A 19699-nucleotide genomic window follows, 5' to 3' on the forward strand; every position below is an offset into this window, starting at 1 on the left:
CAAGCCATTTACGTCAGTAGAAAAAGGCGGCAAATTTAAAAAAGTGGGCGCGAAGGGTCTTCCTCCCGTATTTGATTCCACATTTGATTTGGCGCCCTTTTCTACTGACAAAGTGGGTGGCTAATGGCACAGCAAGCCCGGGCCTAGGGCGGCAGTCTATATTATGGTGGGTGCTGAGAAAAAGGGCGGCTAGTGTTTACTACAGGGCCTAGGGCGGCCAAGACTGCAAATCCACCACTGATTAAGGCTCAAAAGTGATCAACTTTCACATTCCGTGACTACAAAACTCACAAATGCTGTGCCCTTATCTAAAATTCATAGAATGAACTCGACGCTTTTTATCAGCGTTGTTGGATTTTCGACTTTAAAAAAATGTTGATCGTTAAATCGAATTTAGCGCGCATACGGATTCAAGCGCTTTATTAACGCACGTTGAAAAAACGCTCGTGCTTATATCGATAAAAAAATAGGCAAGTTCCCCTTACGCAACACCTAAACCATTCACGCACACATAATGAAGTATTAATGGCAACGCTACGCCAAGGTGCATGTCTTGTCTAAAGTATGGTTGTCTTTTTTTAACCAAAGTAGTTTGTACAAGAGCGACAAGCAATAATTATAGCATGCAAATAGCAAACAGTCTATGGTCTATCTGTGGCAGTTCGTGGTTCGTTTCGTTCATTTTCATTCACTCAGTCGCACGCACCACGCACGGGTCCACCCTTTGGCCTTTTGTTTTTTTTTTTCATTCGCCGCGCAAACGGCGCAACGCGAAATCTACATCGACCGGCCTAAGTGACATGGCGTTACTTTAGCGCGATTTAATTCCGATTTCTTTTGTATAAATCCCAAAGAAGTACGCTGTTTTTGTATCAATCATAGCCATCATATGAACGCAGTAAGTATTAATATTCACGAATTCCGGTTACTTGTTGTGAATCTGTCGTTAAGCGCCGTTTCATAGTTCAGTGAGTTTAAATAGCAAAGCTTTGTACCGTAACGATGTTTGTGTGATAAGTATTTGATTAAAATTTACTTGTATTGCGGAGTACGCAGTACTTTATGTAGAAGAGAGATGTTAAAGGAGTATGTGTGTATGGTTTCATTCAGTATTATTTACATTATTGAGTCTTAAACAAGTAAAATTAATTGTTGCAGGCATTGTTGACTTTTAAATCGTGCACTGTATTGTCGAAAATATTATTTGAGTTAGTCCTTAAGTGCGAGAGCCGTGTTTAAAGGTATTAATTGAACCTATTTTCAGTCATGAGTACATTGGATATAAATAAAATGGAGGGCGAGGAAGAAAATAAAACGCCCGATAAGAAACAAATCGAGGCGGAAGAAAAGGAGGTAATGTTGAAGACAGAGAGCGAGAACAATGAAATAAATGCTGAAATAAAGGCAGAGGGTGAGGGGCTGGTGAAGGCGGCGCTGTCACAGGAGGTCATTGAGCAGGGCAGGGAGGTCAAACCCAAGTTTATTCCCATTGGTGCCATTAAAATGCCCGGGTTTTTCACCAGAAACTCTGACAAACCTAAGGTTTGTACATTTCATATAATTTGTATACTTAAGGGTCTTATATGCATAATTCTATCAACAATATTATTTTTTATAGGTCATTATTACCCAAATTGACTAAGTCACACAATAAGCTCATTAAAGTTTTTGTTGTAGGTACTTATACAATGATATATATAAATACTTAAAACATAGAAAACACTTATGACTCAGGAACAAATATCACTCAAATCCTTTACCAGGTTTTGAACCCGGGACCATTGGCTTTATAGGCAAGGTCACTACCAACTGGGCCAGATATTTATTCATCATATTTTTGTCTAGATTCTTTTTAAATAAGTTTCAAGTGTCTACAACATCTAAATTTACTTACTTATCTAATTTTACCCAACATTTTTCAAATCTTAAAGATGAGTAAAAGATCAACTTCTTACTGAGACATTTAGACCAAATCCTATCAAACATTTTCGAAAATGGTATTGTTTGTAACAGGACGATGAAGTGATTGAGAAGGATGCGGAGAATGAGAAGGCGGAGGAGAGCAAGCCCAAACGCAGCCACTTCCAGTTCCTGCACACATGCCCCTTCACCAAGTTCCTGCACCACCCCACCCAGAATGATAAAGGTTGGTAAACATGCACAAATGCAGGCAAACATTTACGCAGAGGTGGGCATGTAGCGATGCCCTGCAGTGGCTATATAAATAGGCTCTAGGAAAAGGACAAACAAATTAATCCCAGCTTGCTTACAAATATTTTTAAGTAGGTCACAGGAACTCCAACCTTCCTGGAGTTCATTTGAAGAAGGTTGGAGGAGGCCATTTGCCAATAAGTGGCACACAGACAGGAATAATAAATATCCAAGAACTGTAGAAAAAAATGAAATTTACTGTCTGAAATAAAGGATTATTATTAGGTCATTGGAACTAAATAATAAGACAAATAACCCCGCGGGGGCAGCTTGTGGCGAGCTGACGGTGAGTGGCGACACCGCGGACCCCTATTCCAGAGAGCCCTGTCATCTGGCCCTCGCCTCTGTGCTTGCCTTGATTGGCCGGCCAGAGTGGAGTCGCAAGAGCGGGACCTATGCTCCAGGTTGGAAGTGTAAAATGTCATAACGCCGGCGGCCTGCTGAACGGATCACCGGGATCTGGCTACCGCAGACTCACCTCTCGACAACCTTACAGCCGCTCCGAAGTGTTGCCCTATTGTCGCACTGTGCGTGCGGCCGTTGTAGGGCCCACTAAATGAGTAGGCAAGTCACCACCTGTCTTACACAATTTTGAGACTGATTGTCACGGCAGGTGTCCGCTAGTCTCTCCCATAGCCCATTATCCAGTCCATCCAACTTTCAAATCTATAGCCCATGACCTTAGTTCCCATTGCTGCACTGCAATAGTCTTTGCACCTGGCGGGGACCATCTCCGGATGTATCACATTGTGCGTTCAGGGATGGTATCCGCCACGTGTATCCCTTGCCTTTAGATTAAATTGTCTTAAAGGGCCTCTGCGCTGTTGGCTTCGGCCCCACGCACGCCTCCCAAAAGTCCGGGACCCCATGGTCCCGAGATGTGGAAAAGACAAATAAAATACATTACCGTTTTATTAGGCAGGAGGTGTCCTGTTTTTTATCCCATAGCACATTGCTATGCTATGGCATAGCACATTTAGTCCATCACTTTCACCCAATAACCTAGTTCATTTTAGATCCCATCAACTCTCAATAATCCTTACACCCTGGCGGGTGCTGCCTCTGCGTGCGTGCCATGGCAAGGGCAAGGGCAGCATCCTCATTTCATTAAAGTGTCAAAAGTCAGTAATATGTATTTACACATACGATATTACTATCAATTTGCTTTAAACTTTAAAACTATAGACCATTTAAAGATTTGGTTGTCCTTTAAAAATAAAGACACTTATGTAAGATTCAGCATTTTGGCATAACTAGCTATATTGATTGATTGAACAGATTGAGTTTTTGAGCTGTACAACAATATGTAATACTAGATACAAGTTAACTCTCTACTCTTCTTCATGTCCATGTCCTTATCCCCACAAAGGCGCACTACGCTCAGGGGAACATCTAAATCAACCCTATACTTAAAATCGCATTTCAGATGGTACCATTGTAGAAGAAAAAAAAGGTATTCGCTTACCAAAAATTAATGTGGATTACCAAAAATACTTCCAAAAGAGGTCCAACAAAGACCCTGAGGCAACCCTCGCTTCCATGGAGACATTGGAAGACAAGTTAGACACACCCAGTGATGGAATGGAAAATGTTAAATTAGATCCAGAAGTAAGTAAATATTTCTATAAATGCTTTTTGACCACGCCAGCCGAGGTCACTATTTGCAATCCCTAAACTTTTTATTAGAGTTACTTAAGATATGCTCTGGCGTGTGAGTAAGCGTCTTTGCCGACTAGGTCCGGGGGCCAAAAGGTTAAAGGCTCTCTTTATTCTTTTGGCATCTTTCACTTGCTGGGGTATAATATTATCCACAAGTAGTTAAATAATAACTTTGCCCCCTTGTAAAACAAAATAACTCTTATTTGTTCAAATTTTGCTATCAATAACTGGTCATTAAAAAACATTTTCCATTTTAGGAAGCTGTTGATGGCAAAGTGGTCACGAAACTGCCTTTCAAAGAAAGAATTCGACAGAAGAAGTTTATAATTGGCAAGTATTTGATTCAAAATTTGTATGTTTGATATGATATTGGATACAGCTTTGAGCGCAGTGCGCCCAAACAACATTAAATTTAAGCATCACATTCATTTTCATAGTGATACGTAGTTTAAGGGCTGATTTGCGCGAACTCGCATGCGATTTTAGTTACATTGCGGACTGTTGGCTACGTCCAATTCAACCGACCGAACAAAATCCGCAATGTAATGAAACTCACATGCAAGTTCGCATCGTCTAAATCAGCCCTAATTCAGTAGCTTAACAGTAACACAACCTACCCTAACAGCTTAACAAAAAGAGATATGTCTTTATATGCCGAAAATTAGACTGTAACAGATGCTTTTGAATGCGAACTGCACCTTATTTATATCCAATTGGAAAAGTATTCCAGGACGGCATATACCTATATATATACCTAGTTATCTAAATAAATAAATAAATTATTATTCCATTTATTTATTTTTCTTCTTAGGCTAGGTCATTTATAACATGAATATAAAAGTAAAATACAAAAACACATAAAAAACAACAAAAAATAAGTATAAACACATTATAAAAAACCTAACCTAGGGTGCCGCCAGCAGCGGGGCAGGGCCCAAGCTGCCGGTAGTCAGGGCCGCAGAGAGAGGAACCGGCGGACTATCCGCGCCGTGTCCAAGATCACCGCCTTCTGCATCTGACCCTTGATCCAACCACCTAGCGAGAGTCTCTCAAGATGTCGGTCAAGACTCTTCGCTATTAGACCGTTCACTGAAACGACTATCGGGACAATGATCGTCGAATCAACATCCCACATAGCGGTTATCTCGTGAGCCAAGTCTAGGTACTTACTGGACTTGTCCTTCTCGGCTTTCACGAGATTCTCATCATGGGGGATGGTGATGTCAACGAGCACGGCCCGACGTTGCGATCGATCTATTATCACGATGTCAGGCTTATTGGCTACAATAGTCCTGTCAGTGATGATAGATCGATCCCAATAGAGCGTGGCACGACCATTCTCGAGAACAGGCGCAGGTAAGTACTTGTAGTACGGTACTTCGCGGTCCACAAGGCCGTATAGAAGAGCAAGTTGCTGGTGAATAATCCTGGCTACGAGATTATGTCTGTGCAAGTACTCACCGTTAGCAAGATGAGAACAACCGGAAATGATATGCCTGAGTGATTCTCCGGGACGGCGGCATGCCCGACAAATGTCGACCGTACCGTCCTTCAGGGTATATTTCCGATAGTTGTTCGTCATCATCACTTCGTCCGCAATTGCACAGGCAAAACCCTCGGTTTCTCCGAAGAGGTCCCCGAATCGTAACCAGTTCACCGACGCGAGCAGGTCCACATCGGGTCCCGTGAGGGCCTTGTAGAACCGCCCGTGTAGCACCTTACTCTCCCATGCCGCCTTGCGATCCGCAGTACTTAGTACCACAGGTTTGCGCCAGTTCTCGTTTGCCAAGGAGAGCGGCGTGAGGTTCCTGTCTACTGCCACCACATCACGATGCATCCCACACTCGTTGTTAAGGTGGTTCGCCTAGGTTACTCAAAACTTAACTCTCGCTAGATGGCACCACTTTTGCAAAATTTCAGATTTTATTTTTTTGTGAAATGGTCTTGGTATTTGTATACTTAAAAGTATGTTTCGCGCACTCTTTAAGTAAATATTGAACTATTAAAATAAACATTGAATACTTCATTGTGCAAAAACCACCTTTTTAATTCGACGGAGTGTTGCTGTCACGCTTTTTCCTACTATTACTCACACATGCAAACAGTGTTTCCGTGATCCTTGTAGTAGACAATTTCACACAACGTAAGTATGTTGCAATAGCGTAACGGTATGTTCGTGGAAATACGTGCTAGAGGATTGGGGTTCAAGACTGGTGCGAGTAGGTAATTTCTTTTTGTTTCTCCTTTGTGTTATCTTACCTTTAAACGAGCAATTATTAGATATATAATTATTTATTTATATATTTGGATGGTATCAGAAACGGCTCTAACGATTTCGATGAAATTTGCTATAAGGGGTTTGATCTCTTAGCTAGGTCTATGAGAAAACGCGCATTTTTGAGTTTTTATGTTTTGTAAGCTTTGGTCGGTCTCCCAGATATTCAATCTCCGCTTGGCAACTAATCCCAGAATTGGCATGCGCACTAGTTTTTACGAAAGCGACTGCCCTGACCTTCCAACCCAGAGAGTAAACTTATTTGGATTAGTCCGGTTTCCTCACATTGTTTTCTTTCACCGAAAAATAGGTATCGGTGTATAAATAGGTAGGTATCAAATGCTATTTCGTACAAAAGTTCGAAAAATCATTGGTACGAGCCGGGGTTAGAACCCGCGACCTCCGAATTGCTTTCCGCTAGGCCAGCAGCGCTTCCCCCACATACTCAGTGTTATCAGGTTTTTTAAAAATCAAAAATGATTACTTATGAAAGCAGAAGAATATAAATGATCGTATTAGATTTATAATTGTTACATATTTGCCGTAACTTATTTTTAAAATGTGTTTTTCAATTAAAAGACACGTCAAGATTGTTTACCTTATTTCTAATGCTAAAAAAAACAAACTACCTATAGTAATAATTGTGTTTTTCATTCATAGACAAAATCCATTATTTTTAACCACAGGAAATTTTATACACTTCTTTTTAGGGTTCCGTACCCAAAGGGTAAAACGGGACCCTATTACTAAGACTTCGCTGTCCGTCCGTCCGTCCGTCTGTCACCAGGCTGTATCTCACGAACCGTAATAGCTAGACAGTTGAAATTTTCACAGATGATGTATTTCTGTTGCCGCTATAACAACAAATACTAAAAACAGAATAAAATAAAGATTTGAATGGGGCTCCCATACAACAAACGTGATTTTTGACCAAAGTTAAGCAACGTCGGGCGGGGTGGTGACCGTTTTCTTTTTGCATTTTTTTCCGTTTTTTTTTTTGCTTTATGGTACGGAACCCTTCGTGCGCGAGTCCGACTCGAACTTGCCCGGTTTTTTTTGTTTTTTTTTTGCATTATGGCACGGAACCCTTTGTGCGCGAGTCTGACTCGCACTTGCCCGGTTTTTATTTCAGTGAGGATGTCCTGATTGTAAAAATCAATTTGATTAGGAAGAGTATAATTTCTAATTATCTTTGTAAAAATAAAAGAATACGTGTAGCCCATACTTAATAATCGATTTATGATAATAAGAAAAATTAAATAAAAATAAAAAAACAATACGAAATTTAGGTGTAACAAAAATACAAAAAGTTATGTTCCAGCATACAATGACTGGGGATCGAACCGGGAATCTTCCGTTTGCAAGCAAAAAAGCGACTGTTTGCATAACACGCCATGATAGTTCTTAGCTAAGCTGACGAACTTCTCGCTTAGATCAATTAACTACCTGTCAAATATCAGTGTCAACAAAATTGCACTAAACATGACGGCACTCCAAATTCGAGCCGTGGTCAGCCCGGCAACGTCGGAAATGGTATGGCAACGTCGCAAATGTATCTGTACACGACATTTGTGACACACACATACGTAAAATTGATGAAAAGTTAACTATGATTTTTGCATGATTTCTGTATGAAACATTGTTTTCCTGTTAATTTCGCGCAAACGAATATTCGAAAGAAGATAAATGCGGAAATATTTGTGTACTAATAGTGTGTAGTTACTTAATGAGCTTTGATTGAATTTTGTATGAAAAGCGAACCAGGAAATAATTCCTGAGATTGTACACCTCGCGGTTGTGGAGATCCTTGGCGTTTAGAAAGCCTCGGCCTCCACACTTCCGTGGGATGTACAATCTCATAACCGACGAGCGTGGGTGTAGCATGCGATGTGTGGTGAGCAGTGATCGGACCCTCCGATCCAGGGCGTCCAGCTCGGTCTGAGTCCACCTTAGTATGCCAAAGGAGTATGTGAAGAGGGGCATTACCCAGGCGCGCACTTTGTTGCCTCCTGACAAAAGACTGTTAAGGACTTTTGTGAGCCGACTGAAAAAGCGCTCCTTCACCGACCGTCTAATACCCTCATCATCAATACCCAACGACTGTGACATACCAAGGTATTTATAGGTTTCTGATTCAGAGATAGATCTGAAAGACATTGTCTCAGAAAGTTGTAAATTTGTTGAATTTACAACCCTCCCCCGCTGTACATGCATAACCGCACATTTATCGACACCAAACTCCATGTTGATGACACTACTGAAGACTTCGGTGGTTTTCAGTAGCTCCAACAAGCCTTGGGTATTTGGTGCAAATAATTATTATTATTATACAGGGTGATCAATCCAAATGGGTCAGTATGGAGAAGTCAGAAACTATGAGAGATAGCAAAATCTGTTCTTAGGAACCATGGCTTCGATTTTAGATTTAATAATAATGGCATTCAATTTTTTTTTTAAATCTATCTTACATAACCGGGATTCGAACATCGTCAATATTCTTGTTGTTTGTTTGTATGGCAACTTTTAAACGATGCGTGATAGGTGGGGGGTGCTCGACCAAATATCACAGAGGGCCCCGAGACAAAACAAAGTACATAAAAAAAATCAAAATGGCCGACTTTTTTTTTAATTTTTTTAAGTTGGTCCGAGCGGGAAAAGTAAAATTTTCAAGTAGGTTAAGCGAGCCCGAAGGGCGAGCTTCATGCCGGGAGGCCGAAGGCCGACCCCGGTGGAAGGCCGAATGCCCTGAGCTTCCACCCCGACTCCCAAAACGCGAAGCCGAAGGCCGAACTGCGTGAATTCGGTGCTTCCAAGCGTTCTACCAAGTCAACTGTCTTGATGACCGAAGCCGGCGGGCCGAATGCCCCACGGCGAAGCGTCGAGGCTTGCGAAGGCCGAAGGCCGAGCTCTGCGTAGGGCCGAAGGCCCGAAGCGTCACACGAGAGGGGGAAGTTGGAGCTTAAACACGACCCAACACTTTTCCTATTGGGAGTCGCTTTTTGGGCGTCGGGGTGGAGGCTTCGGGCCTTCGGCCCTCCACCGGGGTCGGCCTTCGGCCTCCCGGCCTGAAGCTCGCCCTTCAGGCTCGCTTAACCTACTTGGAAATTTGTCTTTGCCCGTGTCCGCCGCCATTTTGGATTTTTCCAAAAATATTTTTATGACATTGTAATCTTGGGCCTTCAGGCTCGCCGCATGCCAATTCTCAGCGCGCTCGGACCAACTTGAAAAAATTAAAAAAAAGTCGGCCATTTTGATTTTTTTTAATGTACTTTGTTTTGTCTCGGGGCCCTCTATGATATTTGGTCGAGCACCCCCCACCTATCACGCATCGTTTAAAAGTTTCCATACAAACAAACAACAAGAATATTGACCATGTTCGAATCCCGGTTATGTATGATAGATTAAAAAAAAAAATTGAATGCCATTATTATTAAATCCAAAATCGGAGCCATGGTTCCTAAGAACAGATTTCGCTATCTCTTATAGTTTCTGACTTCTCCATACTGACCCATTTAGATTGATCACCCTGTATACTTTTGGCGTGTTGTTTCATCCGCTATTATTCTTGGTGACTGTACCAGGTACTGATTGAGTATTTACTGTTTCAACTACAGTCAATATCAAGTATGTAAATAGGTAGTGACGGCCAAAGTGACCAAATATAACGTGACAGATCTTTAATGAAGGTGTGTTAGGATATATTTGGTCACTGACCTGACGGTGACATTGGTATTGTTCAGACGACCTGATCGTGGGCGCGGTGGTGCTGCTGGTGCTGTTGGCCGTGGTGGTCGGCGTCATCGTGGGCGCCAGCGCCGGGCCGCCCGCGGAGCGCCCGCTGCGGCTCGGCCGCTACATGACCACGCTCTCCTCCTGCGGGCCCGTCGAAGGGTCAGTGCCATTGGTTTACATCAGCGGTCGGCAACCTTTTAGCAGCCCTGGGCCACATAGCAGTTAACGAAGTGGACGCGGGCCGCATTTTGTTAATATTGATGACTTTATTCGACATTATCATTTTTCAATATTACATACAAAATAGCCAGGGAGGCTCGCGGGCCGCAAGTGAGAGGTTCGCGGGCCGCTGGTTGCCGACCACTGGTTTACATTACTGTACCATATTTGAGATGTAATAATAATCCTTTAGCGGATACATATACGGAGTTGTTGGAGTTATTTATGTTGCTTCATTAAATTTAAATTTTGCATTCCCGCTGCGGTTTGCTAGACGAATGGATAATTCAGCCTACATACGTCCCCCTGCTGGGTAAAGACCTCGTGCACGATAGGCTTGAGCTATGGTGCCCCTGCTGGCCCAAAGCCCGTTGGAAGCTGCACATACACTTAAATTTGTTAAACCGGCACGGTATTTTCCTACACCGAAATACGATTGCTAAACATCAAATGATAGGTAATTCATACATAAGTTCAGAGAAACCCAGCTGAGATGCGAACCTGCGTTAGCCGAGACCTCCGGATGCATGACTTACCCTTACCGCTACTAGGCCACTAACGCAGGCAATATAATATCTCCGTAAATATATGACCTTTTCATACAGTGTTAATCTGTAATGAATTAATGATGTCCGAGTTGATATTTAAAGCCAAACGATATAGGTACTTACCATAAACTTAGATACCAAAGTAAAACTAAGATGTTTTTGTATTTTCAGTATCTTGGATGAAGGCGTGTACAAGTTCTACAGCATTCCTTACGCCGTGCCGCCCATCGGAGACTTGAGGTTCACGTATGCTCAGCCACTTAATAACATATCGCTGTGCTGGAATGGCACTCTTCAAACCCACAAGCCTGGGCCGCTCTGCATGCAGTTTAAAGAAAACGAACGAACTATTATAGGCGAAGAAGACTGCTTAACGCTGGATGTGGTCACTCCTCACGTCAGGTACGATTCTCGTCTGCCGGTGGTCGTTCTGATAGGAGCCGACACCCTTGCCGGCGGCATCAGTCCCGCTCAACCGTCCGCTCTGTACGCCCGCACCAAGGAGGTGGTTTTCGTGCGACCCAATTTCAGACTCGGACCCTTCGGGTTTTTGGCTCTCGACATTCTTTCCAAAACCAAATATCCGGAGACCTCGGGCAACTACGGCCTGAGCGATCTACTAGTCGCGTTACGATGGGTGAAGTTGAATATTCAACACTTCGGCGGCGACCCCGACTCCGTGACGCTGCTTGGGCACCGCGCCGGCGCCACGCTCGCCGCCGCGCTCACCACCGTGTCCAAAGCTCAGAAGTTGTACTCTAGAGCTTTCCTTTCTTCCGGCTCCGTCATATTCCCCGGCAAACACCTGAAAGATTCATACCCACTAAATGAGGAATTCAAACAGAACAGCAAATGCAACGACGCCGCCTGTCTACGCCGCATGAAGCCGGAGGCGGTGATGACGGCCGTGCCGGCCTCGTGGCTCGGCTCCGACGTCGGCTCGCTTCCGAAGACGAACGAGATGAAACACTCCTGGCTGGTAATGGACGGCGTGTTCGTGACGCGCCACGCCTTCGAGGCCTGGGACGTCCAGAAGGAGTCGAAAGAGACCGGAAAGGAGCGAGCGTTCAAGCCGATGGTGTTCGGAACGACGGCGCACTCGGGCCACTCGGACCTCCTCCGCATGAAGCACCTGAACTGGACCGCCGAGCACGTGGAGAGCGTCGTCAACGACAGCGTGCTCGGCGACAAGAACCTGACCGGCGCGGTGTACGGGCACGTGAACAGGACGTACGCGGGGCTGGTGGAGCTGGTGTCGGCGGTGCGCACGCTGTGCCCGCTGGTGAGCCTGGCGCGGCTGCGGCTGGGCGCGCCGCTGTACGTGGTGACGCGAGCGGGCGCCGGCGCGGCGGGCGCGGGGCTGGCGGCCGTGGACGCGGACCTGGAGGCCATCCTCGGCACCTTCGACTCGGAGGTGGTGGAGCAGCGGCGCTTCATGGCCGCCATGCAGCAGCTGTTCTACTACTTCGTGTGGAACGGCCGCCTGCCCGCGCCCGAGACCGGCCTCATGGAGGTCGGCCAGGACGTGCTGCCGCTGCACGGCCTGCCGCTCTGCGACCTGCTCATCAGAGAGGACATAGTGCCGAGGTATGCTCACGTCGATTAGTCTCGCGTGGATCGGGGCTCCACAATCCTTTGATAAAAAACACTTCGTAGTTCTCAGTCGTCAGCGTCAAAAGGGTTGGGAGGCCCTGCTCAATTATTATCCTTATGTTTGTTGCGTTGTCTTAGCTAGAAATCACAGTCAGGCGCTGCTTTAAAGAATCATTTTTTAATTTAATACACGCATGAAAGTAAGCACCTAACTTAAAACGTTGATTTGTTTTCCTTAACTTGTCTGTAAATGTGAAAGCAGGTCATCTACATTGTACTATATACTAATACGATTAGGTACTTACAACGGCCATACACTAATGACCAGTAGCTAATAGCTAGCCGTATTAGGATTTTTATCTTAAATAGTTACAAAATGAAATTCCAAACCCCAATGAGACTGATATCATTATTTTCATTAAAATACTCAAAATATTGATCTCCGTAATTTACCATTTATTATGTGATTTGTAATTTTTCACCAGTGTTAAGTATTAAGTATGACTTTCGCTTAATTATTAAAGGATCTTAACGAATCTACATGTAATGTAATTAGCTCTAAGATTAATTTGTAAGGTCCGAGGACGCCCATCTAATTCTGCATAAAACCAAAGTATTTTGAATAAGTTGTCACGTAAGATGTATTTATTATAGTAATTTTAGCTTTTTTGTGGTTGATATATGACCAAAAAGTACAATAGCACCTAGTCACGTGTTATCATAGTTAACAACAGTCATAGTTCTTCAGAAGCTAGTTTTATTTAACTACACGATCTTGTTGGCAAGTATTTCCTAATAATTAAACGTGCAAATAACTAGTCAATTTTTAGAGACATTTGTCTCTATAAATAACTATGCATTAAATTGACTGTTTACAATTTAGGTGTACGGTAAATTTTGGTAGACTACATATTAACTTACCAAACAAATCGAGCATTGGAGCTGGTATTGAAGGGTGTCCTTGGGTATACATACATGCATGTTTGTATGTCTGTGTCCATATCTACACATAGTTAATGAATGTGATTTGATTTTAAGTCTGATAATTCCAAAGAGTGATTTTTTTTGTACACTATAGGTAATTTATGTTTTAGTTCATGCTTAGATAGAGTATTTGTAAGAATTTGTACTTGTGTAAAGGGTCATGATGACTTAAACATGTCGTTGTGCTCGCAAATGCTGCAATCATAGAAGTAGCACCCTATAAAAGTGGTATACGCGTGCCTCTGTGAGTAAAAACACGTTTTAACGTTCCTGACAATATACCCAAGAACCATCTACGTAATTCGGTCGGGTTATTTGTTGCCCACCATAAACCATACTAAATTTTTGGTGGGGAACAAACAAAAAGTGAGACTATGACAAGGACAAGCAATAATACCGCTTTCTCTGCTACTCCTACTGAAAGTTCCATAAGTGCATCTCGTTCGGTCATTTGGCCCCTCCCCCATGTTCTCTCTATATTATTGTACCTCTATGACTGCACGTCATCATGACGGCTTGCGTGTGCGCGACGTGCAATGTTGGAACCGAACACGTCACGCAAGCGGTGTGCCCTCTCTCATAAGGATCTGTATACTACAACGCCGCACGTGCACGTCACGCCCACGTAGACGGTGTGCACAGGCCTTTAGGAATATTTGGTACTTTGCTAGCACAACGACACGATGTCTGTTACTCTCATTCTCTTGCCAAATAATTTGGTTGCACTAGGCAGCTTGTTGACAGCTTTCGTAATTTTGTAAATTTAATTAATAAATGAAATCTTAAGACTGATATGTTTTTTATTTTCATCCATTAAAATACAGTTCACCAATTTCCTTTGCGGGCCAAACTTTTCTAAACAGGTTAAAGAGATTCTACTAAGTACAAAGAATTTCGTACATTACAGGCCATTTCCTATCTTTATCGCACGCGCTTAATTAACCCTTTGACTGCCACAGACGGCTGTGGACGTCATCGGAAAGTCTTGCCAAGGACGGCTACAGCCCAGCCGTCAGCTTCGCCAATGCAATAGGGACTTACGCGGGACTCTGTAAAGTTCAATTCCGTTCAATAATAGCGATCGCCCGGGCGTCCGGGGCACGACATATATATTTCTCCGCCGTCTGGCGTTCAAAGGGTTAATTATATATTGCTCACTTAATGTCTGTCAATATGAGTACTTTAGTACTTTAGGTACAAACAGCAATACCAATCGGTGGACCTTATGCCTTTTGTAATAAGGTTTACGAACTCGGTTAATAGTGTGGGCGATCGTACCACACTTTCCCTTTCCTTACATAGAAAATTGCAGGCAAAATGGAAGGACTTGCTATCTTTACGTCATACTCTCAATTTTGCTCTTCATTCTTTTGTTTTCAGTTATTTCCTCTCCATCATCGGAGAGAAACTCAAAATTGATACCATGGTTATTTAGTCTATCAATTAATTTGGTTTTGTAATATGCTGCACCTGTTGTAAGCACACCACCTCTGCAATCAAAGAAAATGACAGAATTCAAAACACACCCATTAGCTGTCAAGCACCTACATTTGAGTCGCTTAACTTCAAACTCAGGTAAATCCATCTATCAGATTATGCGATTTTGGTATTAAGAAAACGTAATAGGGTAGATATTTGCTGAGAGGGTCCAATGGATTTACCCGAGTTTGAACTTAAGCGACACATTTATGCGAAGTGTTTGTACAATTGATGGCGTTGCACCATAGAGAATAGACGGTTATTGTCATAGTAAATTTTGTAGTTACAGTAAATTTACTGCCATCTACCGACACAGGATTAAAACTAAAATGATATATGGATAAATTATTTGTTTTTTAAATTAGAACGCCTTGACCCATGTTCTTTCACTGATATCTGTTAAAATTGTTAAATATCAAACGGTGTCGCCAACGCCATCTACACGATTATAGGCCAAAGGTGTAAAGTACTGAGAAAAGTCGATAATTCGAATATTGTCAGAAGCGTTGGAAATACTTACTTTGGCATATACGAATAATCTTTTAATATAGTAATTGCCGAGAACATAAAGGCTATAGCTGTGGCTTCGTACGGGTGCGTCCCAAAAACCTGTAAAATTATAATGATGTCACCCTAGTCGATAAATCGGTTCACGCAAATACTGTAGGTATTATTTGGGATTATATACGGAGTTACATATATCTTCAGTTGGTATTATAAACCGTCGTTCTTACCTTTAAATGCGTTCTCTTATTTTTGTTGTTTACCCTGCCGTTGCCCGATAGTACAAAGTTATATTTTGTATCGTGCATATTTTCTTCACTTGGCCCTTCGTGGCTCATAAATCCAGCCGTAAAGAATCTAGGATATCTCCGTAACAATGTTCTAAAGCACTTGAAATAAGACAGCCAGTAATAACAATAGAAAATCGGTATTATAAGAATTAAATGTATCAGTAGTGGCATTGTTGTGTACATCTTAAAATGAACTGGCTGTTTCCCTTCTTTTTCGTATAAGTACCGCTGTGTCATATCCACAATGTTACTATCAGGGCCCGGATAAGGGAACCAAATTTTTGCGCTCTTTCGGTGAAAAAATGACCTGGAAATTTCGAAAAAGGTTTTAAGTTATATTCGGCGCAACATAAGATCACATATTTGACAGTTATAATTTGACCGATCTTAGGTCGATCAACTATTTCTCGTTGTTATTCTGTCCCATCAGTCAGGAGACAATATTATAGTAGCATAGTTTGTTAGAAGAACTGCTATACCGTGTTCTACAAACGTATTTAGTAAGTATAGATGTCGTATTATGGAAAGGCTTTATAATTACCAAAAAAATTAAGTTTGGTTCATTAAGAAGTATTTTAAGAGTCACCCAGGAGACCGTAACCATGGTAATTAGTGACAAGAAAAAAATGATTCACCCCCTTATATAATATATGAATTTAATAACTATCATTAAAAAAAAATCTATGAGTTAAACGGTAGAGGTCTTGATATCTACTACACGAATGAATTGTAATGTATCCACTTGATAAAAACTATTTTTCGATGTCACCTACTTTTTAATATCCTCTGGCTCTGGCCCATATATAGCATCAGGAAATATTTCTTGCTTCATCCGGAAGTATTCTGGAAAGTTTCCCAATTCGTGCACTAGTGAGTCCCATGTCCCGAAGTGTACGAGACAATTGTCCCCGCCACATAGTATGTTTCCCAAACTATATACCCTTTTTGGCATTTCTATTTCTGTGTAGCATTCAACTGTTTGCAATGTGCCTGAAAAATGTAATACCTATAAGATTATAGTAGAATACTTATTATTGGCACACCTACCAATACCAATACTATAAGTATGCGTTTATTAGGGTTCTTCCACACCAGATGTTTAGGATGTTCTGTTAAGAATAGGTATTACCAGGCGTGGCTCACTCCGCGATTTCGTCGCTTTGCTACAGGTAGCTAAAACTCCATCCGTTCGACCCCAATTTTGGGGTTTGCCATAAGCCGCGCGTGGCGCTGTCGCCACCTAGCGGCCATATCTGCGCTGATCGTGACAGACGCGTTTTGTTAGAGAGTGAGTCATTCTGTACCTAGTACTAGAGATAATTACTACTAATAGAAGTAGAACCTACATAAATGTACCACAGAATAAATAATAGTACTACCGTACAGAATGGAAGCTTCCTACAAAACCGAAGTTTGACAGCGGTTCAGGGTCGAATCATGCTATCCCTTTCTAATATATGACACTATCCCTTTCGGCTATTTAGGGTTGTCAAAATTCAAGTGATTATCTTATCTGTGGTCGTGCACGCAGAAGGTAGTCAAGTGGTGCCAACCCTAATAATTGCTCGGAGCAATGCTGAGCCGAGCGGAGCCGAGTTTGACCGATCTCAGGAGTTTCGCACCCCTGAATGTACTTAATTTACATAAGATGTTAAAGTCTGTGTATTTTATATAGTTAATGGTACTAGACGTATTAGTTTTTTGAAGGCCGCAAAAATGTGTGACACGTTCTTATGGCTCTACAAATAAGATCCTGTCAGATATTTATGCGGCCTTCGAAGAGTAACATATTATTGCAGTACTTACCTTTAAAATGATTTTGCAGGTGAACGAAACCCATTACCGCTGGTATGGAGCCATACCCGCAAGCACCAATAATTAGAACATTGGCTTCTTCTGCTGCTTTATTATAACGTTTGAATATACTGAGCATTTGCTGAAACAAAAAAGTACATACTTATGTACCTATTTATTTATTGTATAATGTATTAGGCGTTGTCGCGGTTGCAACCGCAATTTATCTCAGTGGTTATGGGCCGGGGAGACGGGGACTTAATAAATTATTAATAGTTATTTGTGCAACAAGAGAGCTATTTCAATTCTGCTTCGAATGAATCGAGTGCTTATTTCGAGTCTCCAGCAGACGTCAGATATTTTTAGAACTTGAGCATAGCGAAAGTACTCAAAAGAGAGCACAGGGTGCAAGTCAAAATTAACAACTTAATACCTATGTAAGTAGGTGGGTGTTATCGTGGTGCACCTATACAACTTTTATACCTCAGCACGGGAGCACACCCTAAACAAGCGAAAAAAATGTTTCCAATGTCTCACGGCTGCAGATCGACACTCACAATATGTATGTTTATTGTTTACACACATACTTAATAATACAGCATAATTAAAAAAAATAGCTAAGTAAAAAAGAGACAACTAATATTTGTCACTTTGCGCGTCGTAGGTAGTTATTAATCCTACAACTAAGAGCAAACGACAATTTAATCGTCACAAGTTAAGTGCTTCTATAATCGAGTGCTTATAACCTATCTAGTTATACCTAGTTAAATGTGTCGTTTCACGACAAAAGGTACCTTATGGCGGCTGGCGCTTACGTCGCATAGCGCCGCAATAATATTATTGGAGTGGCGTTAATAGCGTAAGCGCCAGCCGCCATAATAAGGTACCTTCACCCGTGGGACGTCACAAATATCATTGTTACTTACGTGTAGCTCGGCAGAAATATCAACGTAATGCGTTTTAGTTTGTATGCAGGTCTTGATCACCACCTCGCTTAGGGTAGTGTAAGGGCCGGTGGAATTTACTACCACTTTTGCTCGGCGACACACTTCGTACACCATGGCTTCGTTTTTTATATCGCATTCTATTACTGGTATATTCTTTATGTTAACACCTATAATACGAAAACATTAGGTAGGTTCAAAGGCGAGGCGTTCAAAATTACGTTGACACACTCTTAAAAGTCGCGTTCAAGATCATTTTGAACAGGCCCGTTTAGCACTGCTGCTGACTGTACTTAAATATATATATAGTTACGGAACAAATAATTTTAAATTAACCGTGTATGTTCTTTTATGTACGAGTATAATGTAATGTTATAAATGTTCTTTCTACTATTATTTTAATTTAAAAAATGTGTCTAGGTATAAGTATGTCGGCAATATTAGTAATATTACATCCGGGTATGCGGGTACCTACCTACTCGTAGGTTCTAGGTACAGTCGACGTGAACGATATGTTTACACTTTTGCACCTTACTCCTTAATTCAAAATATATGATATTCAAATTAGCAGAATATTATTGTGATTATATATTGCCGTGCGATGGATAAGTTTCTCATCTTCCTGGCTGTGTCCCGGCTCATGGGAGTATGGGCTCCGCTTGGAAACTAATCCCAAGAATTGGCTTAGCCACTATGTTTTTACGAAAGCGACTGCCATCTGACCGGACAAAGGGGAAACTAGGCCTTATTGGGAAGTACGCAGTCCGTCACTATTGGTGTAACAATTTATGTAGGACAAATATTTTTGTTTTCACGTCACGATTAAGTACCTACTTAGTAAAACGAACCTTACCTTTATCGACCAGCTCCACCAACAAATAATTCAGCTTTTCTTTCGAACGTCCTGCTATACCCCAAGTCAAATCGGAGTAATCAGTTTCCTTGTTAATTGAAGCTAAATTTTTAACAACGTATCGTCCTGTGAATCCTGTGGCACCCAACACAACTAAATCGACTCTTTCATCCATTATTTATTTTAACTTTACAAGAATTAAATTATTAAGTAGCTTGGTACCTAGTTAACGTCGTCCGACTGGTGGTAAAACAAATACGTTACTATTTCATAGCAACTATATATTTCCCTCGCGTCTAAGATGGCCTTCGCGTGTCAGTAGTAGAAGAGCCGGCCGCAAATTTTCTAACCGACTTGATACCACGATGAAATACACAATGGGAAACCATAAAAGTGATGCTAAGTCCGAATTCGATAGTCTGCCACGGCGGAACTTGCCGAAAGTACGAAAAAGAAGGCCACTTCCGGTGCGAAAAAAGGGGGCTGATTTAACCCATCTGATATGTAATAAATAATAATTATGGCAGCAGTTAGAAATTTACATGTAGACACATAAAAGCGAAGTCTGCCAGTATTTTTTTAGCCGGAAGTGCTTGGCAGACGCTCTCAAAGGT

General features: G+C 42.0%; 2 protein-coding genes across 2 annotated transcripts; one reads left to right on the forward strand and one right to left on the reverse strand.

Annotated features, from left to right (window-relative positions):
• Window positions 1–744: 744 nt before the first annotated feature.
• LOC134666600 (neurotactin) lies at window positions 745–14013 on the forward strand. The gene is made up of 5 exons (XM_063523815.1): window positions 745–898; window positions 1265–1542; window positions 2014–2146; window positions 9886–10036; window positions 10816–14013. Exons 2-5 carry the CDS (start codon window positions 1267–1269, stop codon window positions 12248–12250), a joined length of 1995 nt encoding a protein of 664 aa, XP_063379885.1. The 5' UTR covers window positions 745–898; window positions 1265–1266; the 3' UTR covers window positions 12251–14013.
• LOC134666605 (saccharopine dehydrogenase-like oxidoreductase) lies at window positions 14004–19353 on the reverse strand. Its single transcript, XM_063523820.1, has 7 exons — window positions 19086–19353; window positions 18215–18402; window positions 17301–17430; window positions 16268–16484; window positions 15435–15801; window positions 15221–15309; window positions 14004–14711 (listed from the first exon to the last, which is right to left on the reverse strand). The coding sequence occupies exons 1-7, from the start codon at window positions 19258–19260 to the stop codon at window positions 14558–14560; spliced, it is 1320 nt and encodes a 439-aa protein (XP_063379890.1). The 5' UTR covers window positions 19261–19353; the 3' UTR covers window positions 14004–14557.
• Between the last annotated feature and the right edge of the window lie 346 nt (window positions 19354–19699).

Source organism: Cydia fagiglandana, chromosome 8 (assembly GCF_963556715.1).
Source record: "Cydia fagiglandana chromosome 8, ilCydFagi1.1, whole genome shotgun sequence".
Classification (NCBI taxonomy): domain Eukaryota; kingdom Metazoa; phylum Arthropoda; class Insecta; order Lepidoptera; family Tortricidae; genus Cydia; species Cydia fagiglandana.